The sequence below is a fragment of the Mustela erminea genome, chromosome 7 (assembly GCF_009829155.1).
Source record: "Mustela erminea isolate mMusErm1 chromosome 7, mMusErm1.Pri, whole genome shotgun sequence".
NCBI lineage: Eukaryota > Metazoa > Chordata > Mammalia > Carnivora > Mustelidae > Mustela > Mustela erminea.
The window spans coordinates 925,658-942,170 of NC_045620.1; the positions used below are offsets into that span (position 1 = coordinate 925,658).

General features: G+C 59.7%; 1 protein-coding gene across 1 annotated transcript; it reads left to right on the forward strand.

Moving 5' to 3' along the window:
• The first annotated feature begins 13,814 nt into the window (after positions 1-13,814).
• On the forward strand, positions 13,815-15,735 carry BHLHE23 (basic helix-loop-helix family member e23). Its single transcript, XM_032353764.1, has one exon. It carries the CDS (start codon positions 13,815-13,817, stop codon positions 14,496-14,498), a length of 684 nt encoding a protein of 227 aa, XP_032209655.1. The 3' UTR covers positions 14,499-15,735.
• Positions 15,736-16,513: the final 778 nt, after the last annotated feature.

The window sequence follows — 16,513 nt, forward strand, 5'->3', positions numbered from 1 at the left end:
CTCTGCACACCTCCGCTCTGCCGGCAGGTGTCCGGTCCTGCTCTGAGGGGCTGAGATCCCGGGGCGCGGGCAGGGCTTCCAGCCTCAGGGTGAGGCCGCTTCTCCAGGCCCCAAGAGGGTGAGGACGTGAGGTTTGGTAGCAAACACGGGGTCTGGAGGCACCTAAGAAACTCACGCTCTCCCCAACATGGACTGCTTTCGTGGCCAAAATATTTCAGTTGGTTACTCCGTTTTTATTCATCTAAAAACACAAAAATCTCTCCAAGGCCACTTGGTGATGTGCTGATCCTCAGTGGGAAAGAGAACTTGGGGGTGCGTGAGGTGCACACCTAATACCACCCCTTAAGCGGCCCCTCCCCTCCACTCCACAGCCCAACCTGAGAACCACGGGGTCCCCCTCTCCCAGCACGGAAACTGCTGCACAACGAGGGAACTCGGAAAGGAAACCAGGCCCAGTTGGGGACATTCCCGGTGACGTCCACGGACGGCAGGGAGCTCACGTGCCCTCCAGGCAACACCCCTCTTTTGTCTGCTCCAGGGGTCCCTGCCCAGGCGACAGGGACATGGCCACCACAGAAGTCACGGCCACTCCAGGCAGGAGTCCCTCCCCCGGGGGCAGTCGGCGCACGAGAGCCAGGCCACGCACACGCCGCGAGGGCCATGGGCACAGGGGGCCTGCCAGCGGTGGCAGCTCGGTGACACTGAGGCCAGCGCTGGCCAGTGACCCAGCAGCAGGGTGCCTGAGAGCCACGGCCCAGGGGTCAGCACCGACACGGCAAGGCACGGCTCAGGGACGTGCGCGTGTATGTGCGCGTGGCCTGGCAGCGTTCCCGGCCCACTGGCATCTCCGTGATGAGCCACCTGATTTTCACGCCGTTCTGGAGTCTCACCTTGCCCAGAAATCGTGACAGACACGGATCCATCCACACACACACCCCCACCTTTTCCAAAGTCGCCCACTTGGCCTGACCTGGAAAACTCCCGCGGAGGCGGCTGTAACCGTCCATGCCCACCAGGTGGCGCCACCACAGGGAGCCGCTCCCACCGCCCCGAGGCCCCGGAGGGCTGCGCCAGGCTGGTCCAGGGTCACTGGCCTCGACTGCTGCTGGGCTCCCTGGACAGGGACAGTCGCTGCTGCTCTCGGCGGGAAGCTTCGCACCCAGCACAGCCCGCACCCGCGGAGCAAGCAGGACGTGTGTTGACAGCAAAAACGCTTGTCTGGTTGGCGCTGTCCCTTTCCCTAGGATGGACCCAGGGAAGGGGGAGGGACGAGGAGCACGGGGAAGGGAGGCTGGTGGTCCCCAGTATCACTGTGGGCCAGTCCCCGCAAGACAGCAGCCTTCTGCTCAAATAGGGTGCCGCCCATTGTCACCTCCTCCAGGAAGCCTTCCTGGGACTAGCCCAGCAAAGTGATGCTCCAATCTCCCCCAGCCCAGCCCTGGGCCAGAGCCTGCCACCTTCTAGACTGGGTAGAGGGGCCTGCATGGAGAGGAGGGGGACCCACAGATGGAGATCAACCTAGGTTGGGGAGTTCTAGGGACCAGTCCTCACGGGGGGCCTCAGCACAGGCCCAGGAACTGCAGCTCACTGGACTGGCCTGAGCTGGGCCTCGTGTGTGGAAGGTGGGTGTCCAGCTATCAAGTTGGGGTTGGGGGGTCAGCCAACCGAACCACAAGGACCAAGAGTCGGGAATGACACTCAGGACAGAATTACCAGACCAAGAGAAGCAGGTGCTGGAAGGGAACAAAGCGTCTGCTTCCCGCTGGGGGAGCGAAGCCGGGGAGATGTCCGAAGCTCCTGCCGCTCCCGGGCTTGCCTGCCCGAGAGCAAAGTCAGCACGGAGCACGGCAAAGCTGAAAGGTGGAGGTGGGGGCGCAGTGAGCCCTCAGGCCATCGTCTGGACATCTAGATCCAGCAGTGCCTGAAGCCATCCTGGGCTCACGTAACTGCAAACTCAGAGGTCCCTTTTCTTCTTAAACCAGTCTGAATTAGTCAGGTTTCCTCCAGTTGCAAGGGGCCAGGTCCCAGCTCCCAGGAAGGTCCAAGCTCAAAGAGAAGCCAGACAGGAGTGCACTGTCAGACAGGTGGTCCCGGGCAGCTGGGACCACCACAGAGACACCGCCCTGCCCGCCGACCTCTGGGCCCCCGGCCCCCAGCCTGCTCGCTCTCTGCTGCTGAGACTCCCTCCCCCACCAATCAGTCTCACCGGATAAACAGCAAACATCCCCCTGAGGAACATGTGGGCCGGGCCATGCGGCCTGCACACCCCCCCACCAGGGACGCCTCCTGTCCTGACCCCCGAGACGCCAGCCAGCACTTGCTCTAACTTCTCCTTCATTTGCTTTTGAACTGTTACATGAGCATTGTGCAGGGGCCTGGACAATCTCTTCTTTTAATTTTCTGTGTATTAATATTTCATCTCAACCAAGTGCAGAATCAGCCGTGCAGTGGCGTGGATGCCACAGGAGTAAGAATCAGTAACGGGCACGTGTGAGCTGCTCTCGCTGCGTCTCGAGGGTCCCTGCCTGCTCCGGGCGATCACGCCTCTTGGACACGCAGGCCCTCTGGGATGCCATGGCCAGGAAGGGCGGCCAGGGAGGGACAAGGTCAGAGGCAGCGCCGTGGGCCGTCTGTGATGTGCGCAGCGGAGCTGAGGTGAGAGTGGTTCCACTCTTCCAAGGTCCTTCAGAGCGTCCAGGCGGCCCCCATGGCCAGGTTCCCGTGCCCCCACAGATGTCGTGTCCAAAGGGGGTCCCTCGCCTCTGGATGTTCTGACAGGAAGCTACGGCCAGTGCTTCTGGACGGAGACTTTGGACACAGGAATGGGGGGGGCGGATGGATAGAACCAGGGGACATCGGGTCCCCCAGGCAAGAATGCAGCCCCAATAGCCTAGGACTCTGGATGCCGGGCCCCAGGTCCCCAGCCTGGGGCTGCTCGTTCTCCTGTCTGCACGCAGACGGATGGCAGCCCGAGCCCAGCTGTGCCCTGAGGGCCAAGTGACGCTAGGCGCACTGAGCCCGGAGAGGAAGGGAATGAGCTCGCCTGGTGCCTGGCCAAGAGCGCAGGGTCCGCGGAACTCCTGCCTCCCTTGCTTTTTAAATATCCCCGACTCCAAAGCCCCCGGCTCCCAGGTTGTGGGCCTGTGGAAGGAAACCCTGCAAAAGTCCAGCCAGGCTCTGGCCGGCGCGGGGGCGGGGGAGGGCGGCAGGGAGACCTGCCCTTCCACCGTGGATGAGCAGCCCCGGAGCTGCTCTCTCGCACCGGACCTCGGGCGCGGCAGGACTGTGGTCTTCAAGGGAGAGAAGTCAGTCTCGGGGCCCTTGGCTCCCAGCTCAGCGGCTGGGGCAGTCCACACTGAGCTCAGGAAGGGTCACGGGCCCGCAGGCCTCTCTGAGCAGAGGAGACAGAAGCCAGGATCCGGGAGGAGGAGGCAGTGGGAAGCCCCAGGGCCAAGGACCCGAGAGCTGTCCGGAGGGAGCCCCGAGAGCGGCAGAGGGGCCCCGAGCTCAGCTCGGGACAGATGTGGGTCTGCTCACGCAGCATGAAGCTGCCCCAGACTGGGATGGTGATGGGGCCCACCTGGGGCGGGGCCTTCTGCATCCCTAGGGAGGGGCATCGGGCGTGGCCCCAGAGGGACTCTTTGGGGGTAGCTGAGCCCCGCAGAGTGCTCCAGGGCGCTCCGGCAACACAAAAGGAAGCCTGGAGAGGGGGACCCCGGCCCACTGATGGGGCCGCACAGCAGGCTCCTCACATGCCGTCCAGCGCCCAAAGGCCAGCGTCCGGGGGACACCCGACCCCAGCAGGAGAAACAGGAGCCAGCCAGGGGCACTGGGCGGGTGGCTGGGACCCAGGGGACCCTCCCCCCGTCAGAAGGTTGGGAACAGAAGGAGCGAGGCCTGAAGACGCAAAAGGGTCTTTTCCTTCCGGACCTGAGAGCCGCAGCCCCCGAAGTGAGAGGCAGAAGGGACAATGAGGGCCACGCGGCGGGGGGGGCGGTGCCGGGGCTGGGGGGGCGGGCGGTGAGTCTGCAGACGCGGCCTCGGGCTGCGCGGGGCCATGCTCTGAAGAGAAACGCTCTGTGACACAAGGGCCGGCACGAAGGTGGCCGAGGGACAAAAAAATCGGGTCCTAAGAAATAACGATCGTTTTCCAAATCTGTCGAAAATCCGGAGAAGGAAGACCACACCGCGCCCCAGCAGAATAAACACAAAGAAACCGCGGCCCGGTTGAGTCCCACGGAGGAGAACCGGCGGGGAAGGCCTCCCGCAGCCCAGGACACAGACGAGCCCCCGCCGCGGGGCCGGTCGGAGCCCAGCGGCCTCTCCGAGCGCTCCAGGCCAAACACAGCAAGGCGGCGTGTTGAAAGCGTCCAGAGGGAAAGATCTGCCCGGCTAAAACCCCACACCGCACGGAAATACCTTCACAGATAGAACTTTGTTAAACAAACAAGAAAAAGTCAATTTATCACCAGCAAGCTCTCGGGGAAAGAAGAAATCAAAGTCCTTCAGGCACCAGGGAACCGACCGCAGACGGGTCCCCACGGGAGGACATGGAAGACACGCGGGTCACGTTAAAACTCTGACTGCTCATTTTCAGAAGAAAATCGAGGGTTTCAAGCCGACTCGTTAAGGAGGCACCGTGGACCCTCCGTTCGCGCACACACCCCGGGGGCCGGGCAGCAGCGGCACGCAGGCGGCGCGAGCACAGGGTCGCGGGTGTGCAAAGCGTGCGCCGAGGTGGAGGACACGCCTGCACGCGGACAGAGCCGCCGCCTGAATGCGAAGCTCGCAGCCACGGCCGATGGGCCACGGGTGAAGGTAGAAGTGGGGTCGTCGTAACGCGCAGTCCAAAGGGATTCAGGGAAAGAAGGAACCGGGGACGGAGGCCAGAGGAGGCGCGGCCGTGGGGCGGGGGTGGGGGTGTCCCTGCGGCCGCGGGGATGGGCCCCGAGGATGGCGGCAGCTCTTCTCGGGTCCATCCCTGTTTGATCCGGGAGCAGAGCCCGCTCATCGAGGATGGCAAAGGCGCACGTGCTCAAACCCCACAGGGCAGGGCCAGACGGACGTCCCTCGCCGCCGGCCAACGCCCAAGGAGCTGCCCACAGGCGTCCACACAGAGCAGCGGGTGTCAGAGAGCTCTTGGCCTGGGGGTGGCCCATCGTCCCGCGCGGCTCTGGCGGCAGAGATCCGAATGGCCCCTGAGCCAGCCTTGTGTCCTGCTGTCTGCGGTGGGCACTGCGATGCCAGGATGGGGCCAACCTGCTGTGCGCAGCGAAGGCGCGAAACGGCTGCACTCACCGACCCAGCGTGGGGTCTCTGCGTCCACACAGCCTGCCACGGAGGCAGGGCTCAGACTGGGGTCCTGACAGGTGTGGGTAGGGCTGAGGGGCCAAGGAGAGGGGCCCCCACGTAAGAGGCTGACCTGCCACCATCTCTCCAGGCCATCCTCAGCCTCACTACCCCATTTTGCAGACGGGAAAGGGTGAGGCCTTCCTGGAGGGTTGGGCAGGGCCCTGGGCCCATCCCAATGAGGTGACCCATCAAAGTGCATGGAGGCGCGCAGCGCACACTGGCGCCTCCCCACACTCACACGCGGGAGCCCGGTGCCGTGGCTGGCCCTGGTTTGCCGTCTTACAAGTGAGGCAGAGCTGGGGTTCCAGCGTGGGCTGCCCTGGCCTGGCCCCAAGTTCCTGGGCCCTGACCGCTGTCCTCTGAGGCCCACTCCTTCTACGTCTGGGCCCATCCTCAGTTTCCTGGGCCTAGATCCCCCCTGCGGCCAGACCCCGCCGTCCACGGGCACTAGTCTGGGTACCCCCGGGCACAGCAGAGACGCCCCTGCCCCCTCCCCACAGCCCTGCCCCCTCGGTGTTCCCCTTTCCCAGGCCCAGAACTGCGGTCGGCGTGCAGTCCTCCCCAGCACACACACGCTGGGCCTCACCTTGACACAGAGCCGTAGGGGGCAGGTGGGGGGACCGAGGGGCTGCAGGCGGGGCCCTCCGGGCTGCGTCCCAGTCACTCCAGAGTCCAGGGCCTGAGATGTCCCCAAGAGCAGCCAAGGACACACTCAGACCCCATGCTTCCGCCTCCCCAGTCCCCTGGAGCTGCCTGCTGGACACACAAACCCAGGGGCCTGCTGCCCCCCGGAGGCCAGAAGGAGAACAGCCCCTAATGGGTCACCCCACCCTCAGCCCTGCCAGCTGCAGGGGCGGGGCCCTGGGGAGGGACTGGGAGGGAGTGGGCAGTCCTGCCCTCCCTCCGGGGCCCTGGACTCCCGGGCTATCCTCCGATCAGCACCACAAGGTGCTGCGGCAGAGCCCGCCCACCCGCACAGAGCCCCCACTCACACCAACCCCTGTAGTGTCTGGCAGGGCTCGGGGCACGGTGACCTCAGGTGCCCTCAGCAAGTCCGGAGCAGTGACTGCCTGTCTCCAAGTGGCTGCAGAGAACATGGGCAAGGGGGCAGGTGGCGACCCAGGACCAGCACAGCTCAGCTGGTTAATGCACCAGGACCAAGCAGGGGACAGAGAGGAGAGAAGTTTGAGCGAGCGGAAGGGGGCGGGGGCAGGATGCGGGGGAGGGGGAACCGCATCATCGGGGGAGGGGGAACCGCAGCGGGGGAGGGGGACGGCATGGGACTTGCAGGGGAAGCTCTGCCTTACAGGTAGGTGTCCAGGGCTGAGGCCACCTGGGCAAGGGTGAGAGTGGGCCGGGTGGGGTGGGGCTGTGTTCTCCCCAGCTCAGAGAGGTAACCAGGGGCCATTGCAAAGGGCAGGCGGACCATGGTTTTTTCCTGAGTGAGGGACCACGGCAGGGACACACCTGACGCGCTTCACCAGGACCCCCCCATCTTTCAGTGGGGAGCACATGCGGGGACCCCACACAGCAGCAGGAGACGGGCTGGGAGGCTGTGTCGGGCACCTACTGCTGTGTGACAGGCCGCAGGGGTAGCTGGCCCCCCACGGGTGAACCGGGGCATACCCCTCCCCGAAGAAAAGGCAAGAAATGGGGGCAAATCTTAGGACACCACTTCCTAGCACTCTCTGGTGGAGAAAGGTGTCAGGGAGCCTGAGTGACGTTTCCACACTGTCCCACGTCGGCAGCACAAACACCTCTGGGAAGGGAAGCCTGGGGCCCACCGGCCTCTGCTCTTGTTCCCAGCCTCTCCAGACTCTGCCTCCAGGACCCCCACACAAGCTCTGCCATCAGGGTGCCCGGGGCCCTATGCCTCCTGCCAACTCCAGGCAGCATGAGGCGATCAAGCCAGGACCTGGATAACTGAACCCACCACCCTCCTTGGGTCCCAGAGCGACAGAGTGCCAGCAGTATGGGGAACGCGGCCAAGTTCCACTTCCTCCGGAATCTGAGGCCCGGTCTCTGTCCACTTTTAATTGGATTATGTTTTTTGCTAATAAGTTATATGAGCTCTTTATATAGTTAGGCTATTACCCCCTTATCACACATTTGCAAATACTTTTTCCCATTCTGCAGCCTTTTCATTTTGTTGATGGTTTCCTCTGCTGTGTGGAAGCTTTTTAGTTCGGTGGAGGCCCAGGAGTTTATTTTTGCCTTTGTTTTTGGTGTCAAATCCAAAAAAATCATCACCAAGACCAATGTCAGGGAGTTTGCTATCTGTGTTTTTTTCTAGGAGTTTTGTGTTTTCAGGTCTTTTAACCCATTTTGAGTTGACTCTTGTAGACGGCATAAGATCGGGGAGCAGTCTCCTTCTCCCACATGAGGTTGTCCAGATTTCTCAACAACAACTCCAGAGACTGTCCTTTCCTCATTGGATATTCTTGGCTCCTTCGTCATAAGCTCATTGGCCATATGTGTGTGGGTTTACTTCTGGGATGTCTGTTCTGTTCCTCTGGCCCATGTGTCTGTTTTTATGCCAGGACCACGCTGTTCTGATTACTATGGCGTTGTCGCATACTTTGAAAGAAGGAAGCATGATGCCTTCAGCTTTGTTCTTTCTCAGTCCTGCCTTGGCTCTTCAGGGTGTTTTGTGGCTTGATACAGATTTTAGGATTTTTTTTATTTCTGTAAAAATTCCATTGGAACCTTGGTAAGGATTGCATTGAATCTATAGATGGCCTTGGACAGTATGGACATTTTAACAATATTAAATTCCAGTCCATGAGCACAGAATATCTTTCCATTTATTTGCGTCTTCTTCAATGTCTTCTCATCAATGTTAGAGTTTTCAGAGTCACTTCCTTGGTTAAATTTATTCCTAGTTATTTTGTTCTTTTTGATGCAATTGTAAATGGGATTGTTTTCTTAATTCCTCTTTCTGATGGTTTGTTCTTAGTGTCTAGAAACACAACTAATTTTGAGGGTGCCTGGGTAGCTCAGTTCGTTAAATGTCCAATTCTTGGTTGTGGCTCAGGTCATGATCTCAGGGTCGTGATCTCAGGTCATGGTCTCAGGGTCACGGTCTCAGGGTCCCGATCTCAGGGTCATGATCTCAGGGTCGTGGGCTCAGGGTCGTGATCTCAGGTCATGGTCTCAGGGTCACAGTCTCAGGGTCCCGATCTCAGGGTCATGATCTCAGGGTTGTGGGCTCAGGGTCGTGATCTCAGGTCATGGTCTCCGGGTCATGATCTCAGGGTCGTGGTTTCGGGGTTGTGATCTCAGGTCATGGTGTCAGGGTCATGATCTCAGGGTCGTGATATAAGGGTCATGATCTCAAGGTCATGAGATGAGCCTCGGGTTGGGGTCTGTGCTCAGTAGGGAGGCTGCTTGAGATCCTCTCTCCCTCCCTGTTCCCCTTCCCACTTGCATGATCTCCCTCTAAAATAAATAAATCTTAAAAAAAAACTGATTTTGTGTATTAATTTTGTATCCTGCACCTTTCTTAAATTATTTTATTAGCTGTGACAGTTTTTAGTGGCATCTTCAGGATTTTCTATATAGACAGTCCCCGACTTGTGATGGTTTGACTTACAATTATTTGACTTTACAATGGTGTGAGAGCAATAGACACTGGGTAGAAACCACACTTGGAGTTTTGATCTTCCCCAGCTAAGTCTGTGCTTGGGTCCTGCTTGCGATGCCGGGCAGTGGCGGCTCCCAGGCAGCCACGTGATCGGGAAGGTCAATGAGAGAGACACTTGAAACCGTTCTGCACCCAGTCGACCATTCTGTTTTTCACTTTTCATACAGTATTCAATAAGTCAGATATTCAGCATTTTAAAATAGTCTTTGAGGGAGATGATTCTGCCCAGCTATAGGTTCGTGTCAGTGCTCTGAGTGCGTTTAGGGTCAGCTGGGTTAGGTGTGGTGTTTGGTAGCTAAAGGGTGTGTTAGATGCATTTTCTACTTACAATACTTTGAACTTATGGTGGTTTATCAAGATGTGGCCCCATCATAAGTCATGGAAGGTCTCTATGTAATACCACGCCCATTATGTTCTAGAGACAGTTTCACTTCTCCCTTTCTTATTTGGATGACTTTGCCTTTGGTTTCTTTTCTGAAATTTTCTTTCATCAGGGACACTGGCCTGTAATCTTCTCTCGTGGTGTCCTTGCCTGCTGTCAGAGTAATGCTGCACTAGCAAAACGTGTTTGGAAGAATTCCCTCCCTTAATTATTTGGAAGATTTTGAGAAGGATCAGCATTGATTCTTTAAACATCCAAGGAAATCTTCCTCTGAAGCCCTCTGGTCCTGGGACCTTCTCTGTTGGGAGGTTCACAATTACTGAATCGATCTTGCTGGTGACTCATCTGTTCCGCCTTTCTATTTCTCTATGACTCAGTCTTGGGAGTTTGTACGCTTGTAGGGATTTACACGTCTTCAGGCTGTCCAGCTTGTTGGTGCACACTTGCTCACAGCGGTCTCCTACGATCCACTGTATCTCTGTGCTGTCAGTCACAAGCTCATAGACTTTCAGAGCAACTTCATTCATAATTGCCAACAACTAACAGAAGAAACAGGGGCGCCTGGGTGGCTCAGTGGGTTGGGCCTCTGCCTTCGGCTCAGGCCATGATCCCAGGGTCCTGGGATGGAGCCCCGCGTCGGGCTCTCTGCTCACCAGAGAGCCTGACTCCTCTTCCCTCCTTCTCTCTCTCTGCCTGACTCTCTGCCTACTTGTGATCTTGGTCTGTCAAATAAATAAAATAAAACTATTTTAAAAAAAAGAAGAAACAGATATTTGTAACTATGTAGACACCGTCAGTGATACAGTTGTGAATTTGACCAAATTAACTTATATAGAACCCTACACCCAATAACTGAGAAATGTACCTGCTTTCACCAGAAAAATTTTTTACAAATTTTACAAAAATTAACCATACAAGTTAGTTATAGAAATCTGTGGAGAGAGAGAGAGGGAGGGACAAAGATCGGTAGGCCCAGGGAGGGACACTGAGGCACTGTAACTATTCCGTGTGGGACGTGCCTGTTACTCTACACCTGTCAACACCCGCAGAATGTCCAGCACAAGGACTGAAGACGAATGTGAGCTGTGGACGTCAGCCCTCGTGACGTGTCACCGCGCCATCCGCTGGAACGCACGCAGCATCCATGCACCATGTTAACAATGGGGGCAGACGGTGGGTGGGAGGGGGTAACCGGAAACTATACTTTTCCATCAATTTTTCTGTAAACTTTAAAACTGCCCTTTTTTAAAGAAAAATGTATTAATTGACCATGTGCTGAGCCAAAAGCAATCTTCAAAAAAAAAGATAAGTAAGCATGGTAATGTCTTTAGGAAGCAAATTTTTCAGAGCAATCCTGACCACTCCCCCTCCTGCAGAATGGCTTTTCCAGCAGTTGTCACTGTCTGGTGTAGCTCAGGTACACAGTGAGACCCAGCCATGGCTTAGCAGCTACTAAATACACCAAAAATAAGAGAATGAAGGATTCAAACAACACGGAGCATGTTGGGCATTTAAGTGGAAAGAGATCCGACCAGCCCGGAGCCTGTCTGGTGACGGAGAAGAGGGAGCAGAGCAGAAGGAAGTACTAGATCTCCTGTGGCTATTCCAGGTCAATGCCTGGGCCACCAACCAAGGAGACATTTTGGGGACATAAGTCATGCAGATGCGTGCTGCACCTGCCTCCACGACATCCTGAACGGCCAGCAGGTGCCCTCTGTATGGGGGATCTGAAGGTCCAGCTGGTGGGGCCGGATTTGGACATCCTAAGCAGCACTCGGGAGGAGGTGGGTGCTGGGGTCTGGGTTCTAGGTATCCCATCAAGAGGCCACAACCCACTAGATCTGTGTGCAAACCGCCCCACGTCCCGGCACCACCAATGCAGCTCGTTATGTGAAATATGCTATTCGTTATCGAAGTTTGAAAGAAAGAAACAGCTGAAGCATCCTGAGGGCTATGGACCATGAGAAGCCGGCCTTGTGCTGTGGGACCGGGACTCTCAGGTCTCCCCGGGTGGAGCGCAGTTTTCTGGGTGGCCAGCAGGTGGCAGCCCCTGACCAAAAACGGTGCATCTCTGGGCCCTTTCCGGGATTTGTGGCTGGTTTTCCACCGTCAACCCAGTGGGCCTCCCTGAAGGCTGTTACCTGGTCCTGCCCGCCGCCCGCAGGCCCACCCCTGCCTCCAGTCCTCCTCTGAGCCGCTGAAGGGGCTGGTTACCTGGCCGGTCCGAAAACGGCCTTGGCCGGAGGTTTAGACCTCCCGACGGCCACGCCCAGCCCCGGAGCGCGGGGCTACACCTTAACCCCTCCCCCCCAGAGGCCCACCTGCTGCTCCGGGCCAGCTTGTTTCAGGGTTCAATCTTCGAATTTTTCTAAGTTTTTACTTTAACCCCCAGGTGCTCAGCACAGGTGCGTACCTTCCTCCCCATCACCTGCTTCCCCTGCCCCCCGCGCCCCTCCCCTCTGGTGGCCAGCCGCGCGACCACCGGAGCTGAGGGTCTGTTTCTTGGTCTGCCTCTCTCTCTCTCTCTCTCTTCCCTTTTCTTGTTTGTTTCTTAAATTTCACAGAGGAGTGAACCCCTGTGGTAGTTGTCTTTCTCTGCCTGACCTGCTTCACTTAGCGTAACACCCTCTGGCTCCGTCCGTGTCGTGACAAAGGGCTTCACTCTGCGTGGCCGCGCACCACTCCAGCCTATGCCTCCATCCAGGCCGTGTTTTGAAAGCCAGTCTCATCCACACCTGTGCTTGGTCACAACCTGCTCTCCTGCGGCCCCCCTGGGTGATCAGACGCTCCCCATTCAGTATGTCCGTAGCACACCGCCCCCCCCCCCGAGCCCCCGCACCTCCATCCAAGCCTGAGTCCCGGAGGCAGGACATCATCCGACTGCTCCTGTCGGCCTCAGGGTGCCTGTGGACTCAGCCCACTTCTCTCTGTGTCGCCTGTCACCCCTGACTGCGCTGCCAGGCCTGGGGGGACACCCAGGAGGGAATGCCCCCGAGCCCCCTGACCACAGCGGTCTGTCGGGACACGTCCCTGAGCGCGTTCCATGACTGCTCCTGCTCTTCTACCCAAGACCAAACTCCCCAGTGTAGCTGCTCCCCCGACCCCGAGTCCCTGGCCCCCTGCTGGCCCCCTGCTGCTGTCCGCCAACGTGCCATGCTCCTTGGGACGGCTGTATGCCCCCACCCCAGCCCCTTGGCGGAGTTAACACCTACTCGCCCTCCAGACCACGGCCTCCTGTCCGCACAGGCTGTCCCCAGCGCCCGCCCACGCCCGGCCTCAGCCCAGACCCTTCTTACCCTCACCAACTCTTGCCACCCACATTCGTTCTGGGCCAGGACACACCTGTGGGTGAGAACTGCCCTTCTAAACGCACAAGCGGGGCAAACTCGGGGCTCCAGTGTGGACAGACGCGTTAGCCGCCCCTCCCCCAGCCCCCCGTCTAGCACCCGCCATCCCCCGAACTCCCCCACAGAAGAGCTGCCTGGCAAGTAGAAACCCAGAATGTTCCCTCTCTGACCTTGGACAAGTGTAAACCGTATACTTGGAAGACCCGGAAACAGAAACAAGAGGTTTACCCTAAAAAGGAAGTTTTTGTCCTCAAACTCCAATCCCAGCGGTTCATCACTACTGGGGGGAGTGTGGAAACCACCTCAGGACGCGGGAGTCCCAGGAAGATGGGTGGGGGTCCTGGAGGCCCAGGGAGGTCCCCCGGCGCCTCCAGGCCTGACGCCCCAGGGCTCGCGCCTGAGTGAGTGATTGGTTTGCGGACTCCGTGGCGCAGCTGTGCTCCGGCTCTGCGAGGGCCCCTGCCCCGGGCTACAGGCCCAGGCCGCCGGCAGAGGACCGCAGGCGACCGCTGGGCATCTGCCCCAGCCTGCCAGTGTGCCGGGCTGTGCTGCGCGCTCCCCGGTCCCCCAGCGGCCAGAGGAACGGAAGTCGGGATGGACGAGGCAGGTGCCCACGTGAGGCGCGAGCGTTCTGTGGCGGCAACCCCGAGGCGGCAGACGGAGACCGCCTGAGACGCCGAGAAGCCGCAGCCGCCCTCTCCACCCAGACCTACAGCTCCCTCCATCCCAGCGGACCCCCACCCCGGCCGTCGGTCTCCGCCGCTGGAGCCAGGCTCGAAAAGAGGCGGTCACCAAGTCCCTTCTGATTGGATGGCCGCGAAGTCCCAGCGGGCGCCCCCCACACCTTAAAAGAGCGGAGTGTGTGGGAGCTCGAGCCCGGCCCGGCCCAGCCCTGCGCGCGGCGGCGAGGGGAGACGGGGACGAGCAGGACGAGGACCGGGAGAAGAGGAGGAGGAGGCGACCCGGAGGCGTGGCCGAGGCGGCCAGAGAGGCCCGGCGCGCGGAGGCTCGGAGGCTCGGAGGCTCGGGGACCGACCGACAGCCGGACGGACGCGCGGCCCCGGAGCTGCGCCGCGGCGGACGCGCGGCCATGGCCGAGCTCAAGTCGCTGTCGGGGGACGCGTACCTCGCGCTGAGCCACGGCTACGCGGCGGCGACCGCGGGCCTGGCCTACGGGGCGGCGCGGGGGCCCGAGGCGGCCCGCGGCTACGGCGCGCCGGGCCCCGGCGGCGACCTCCCTGCGGCGCCCGCGCCCCACCCCGCGGCCGTGGCCGAGAGCAGCGGCGAGCAGAGCGGCGACGAGGACGACGCCTTCGAGCAGCGGCGGCGGCGGCGGCGGCGGCGGGGGGGACCCGGGGGCGCGGCGGACGCGCGGCGGCGGCCCCGGGAGCAGCGCTCGCTGCGGCTGAGCATCAACGCGCGCGAGCGGCGGCGGATGCACGACCTGAACGACGCTCTGGACGGGCTGCGCGCCGTCCTCCCCTACGCGCACAGCCCGTCGGTGCGCAAGCTCTCCAAGATCGCCACGCTGCTGCTCGCCAAGAACTACATCCTCATGCAGGCGCAGGCCCTGGACGAGATGCGGCGCCTTGTGGCTTACCTCAACCAGGGCCAGGGCCTGGCGGCGCCGGTGGCCACTGCGCCCCTGACGCCCTTCGGCCAGGCCGCTGTATACCCGTTCTCCGCGGGCGCCCCGCTTCCCTGCCCTGACAAGTGCGCCGCCTTCTCCGGGACGCCCTCGGCGCTGTGCAAACACTGCAACGAGAAGCCATGAGCGCCCGGGCTGCTCCTCCTCCCGCACCAGCCCTGCATTTTACCTTGTGCCACCCTGCCCCGACTGAACCCCGCCCACCGGGAGAAGGCTGCCGGACGTCGCTTCCAGCCCCCGCCCGCTGAACAGCGCCGGTAGGGCCGTGAGAAGCTCAGAGCACGTCTGGGCACCGGTTTGAGCGCGAGAGCAGGGCACTGGCATCTGCGCCCTGGAGGCCGCAGCGCGCCCACTGGGCAACCTCCGACGGGAGACAAACCCTGCTTGTCTGGACACCTCCGCTCACCCTGAAAAAGAAAACCAGGACCACGTTGGGAGCAGGGACGGGCGTGACCCCAGGGGGAGTGGTCCTGCTGGTCGCCAGCGCAGGGAGAGCGCTTGGCTGGGCTTGGCGGCTCCGGGCCCTGGAGTTGGGTTCTCTGGGGACTGCAGGGCCGGCTCCAGCCGGGTGTGCTCCCAACGACAACCGCTGGTGCCAGGGTAGTCTGTCTCCGAGGCTTGGCGGCCCCAGCGCCCCTGCAACCCAGTGGCGGATGCGCAGGGACCCAGCCCACGACTGTTTGCTAAGCAGCTGGACTGCCCTTGACCCTGGAAGACCCCGGGCAGTAGCTGAAGTCAGAGTGTGTTATGTTTAGTTTCTTGCCTGCCTAGAGGCACGAGCCTCTGGGGGTGAGTGGATGCCAACGCTGGCGGCCTCCAAGTCTGCGGAATCTGTCCCCTAAACCGTCCCTGGACTCCCCGGCCACCACCGCTCATGCTGGAATGTCCCCGCCAGGGTGTGGCCGGCACGGAGTTGGATGGAGACCTGCCGCATGCCCTCTGCTCACAGGCAGTTGTACAGAGGACAGTCGCCACACTTGGCCTGGGCTATCAGGGAAGGGCCGGGTCTAGCCCCACTGACATCCACACCAGCCCCCTGCCTGTTTCCAGGGGAGGAGGCCGGGCCATGGGTGAGTCGGCTGGTGGGAGGGGCTGCTTCCTGAGCTGGGAAAAGGTGACGGGTTTGTCTCCTGGTGTTGGGGTCTGTCTCCTTCATGAGGGTGCACGGTGCAGAATTCTGCCGCCGTAGGGGTCCACACGCTCTGCTCAGCCGGCCAGCTACCCTGGGGACTGGGCTGTCCCAGCGCATTTGCCCTCCCGCCGCCCTGCTGCAGTATCCGGCCTTAGTAACCCAGTTTCCTCGGCCGGCTGCCGCTGCCGCTGCGCTAATGAGGAGAGGACCTCGGCCCTACAGAGCGGCCTGTCTGAAGCGTTTAACTTTAATTAATGCATTTCAAAAGGCCCTTTTGTATCTGCAAAATGAAGTGTGTGATTAAGCTTTATTCATAAAGACATATGCTTAATACTGGTTTTTGTTAATTTCCATATTTATATCTTCACTGTCTTCTTCTCCCTAACACACTGCTTTATCAGTTTTGCACATTCAGAAAGCTGGGAGCTAGGGGCTCTGTTTCGAATCCTTTTTAGGTAAGCAAAGGCAGGACAGCTGCGAACTCCAACGCCATTTACTTCCAGGACCATTTCAAAGTGCTCCTGAATCAACTTTATGAGTCACTGGTCATAACCTGAAACAGACGCCTCTGGTGCATCGTTTCTATTTAGAATGAAGCTACAGTTTTGTTACGGTTTTAACTTAGTTTTTAAAATAATGTGATTAAATTTTAATACCATATTAAACACGGTCACTGGTGGCTGAGGTTAGGTTCTCAGAGAGCTGTGCCGGTCTGGACCCCGCGCTTCTCGGTCAGAGCCTAGAAAGTCTGTGGGGGGCGGACGGCTGCTGTGTGAACAACCCCTCAGTAGGTGTATAAAATATGAAGAAAACGGGGGAAGGAAAAAAAAATCTCTGCACCCCAGCTTGAATGAAAAACATTAAGTTTTTAAAAGGACCATCTAATTAATCGTATGTTCTTCCATTTACTTGGCTTTCAAAAAAGTGAAATGTGTTTCTTTTTGGCTGCTCAGTCATGTGCTACATGATCCGTTGTTCTCTCCAGCACGTCAGGCTGCCTCTCGCGGCG

Bases quoted from the DNA above. Each gene is read 5' to 3' on its own strand.
- BHLHE23 (XM_032353764.1), top strand. From the start codon at position 13,815: ATGGCCGAGCTCAAGTCGCTGTCGGGGGACGCGTACCTCGCGCTGAGC.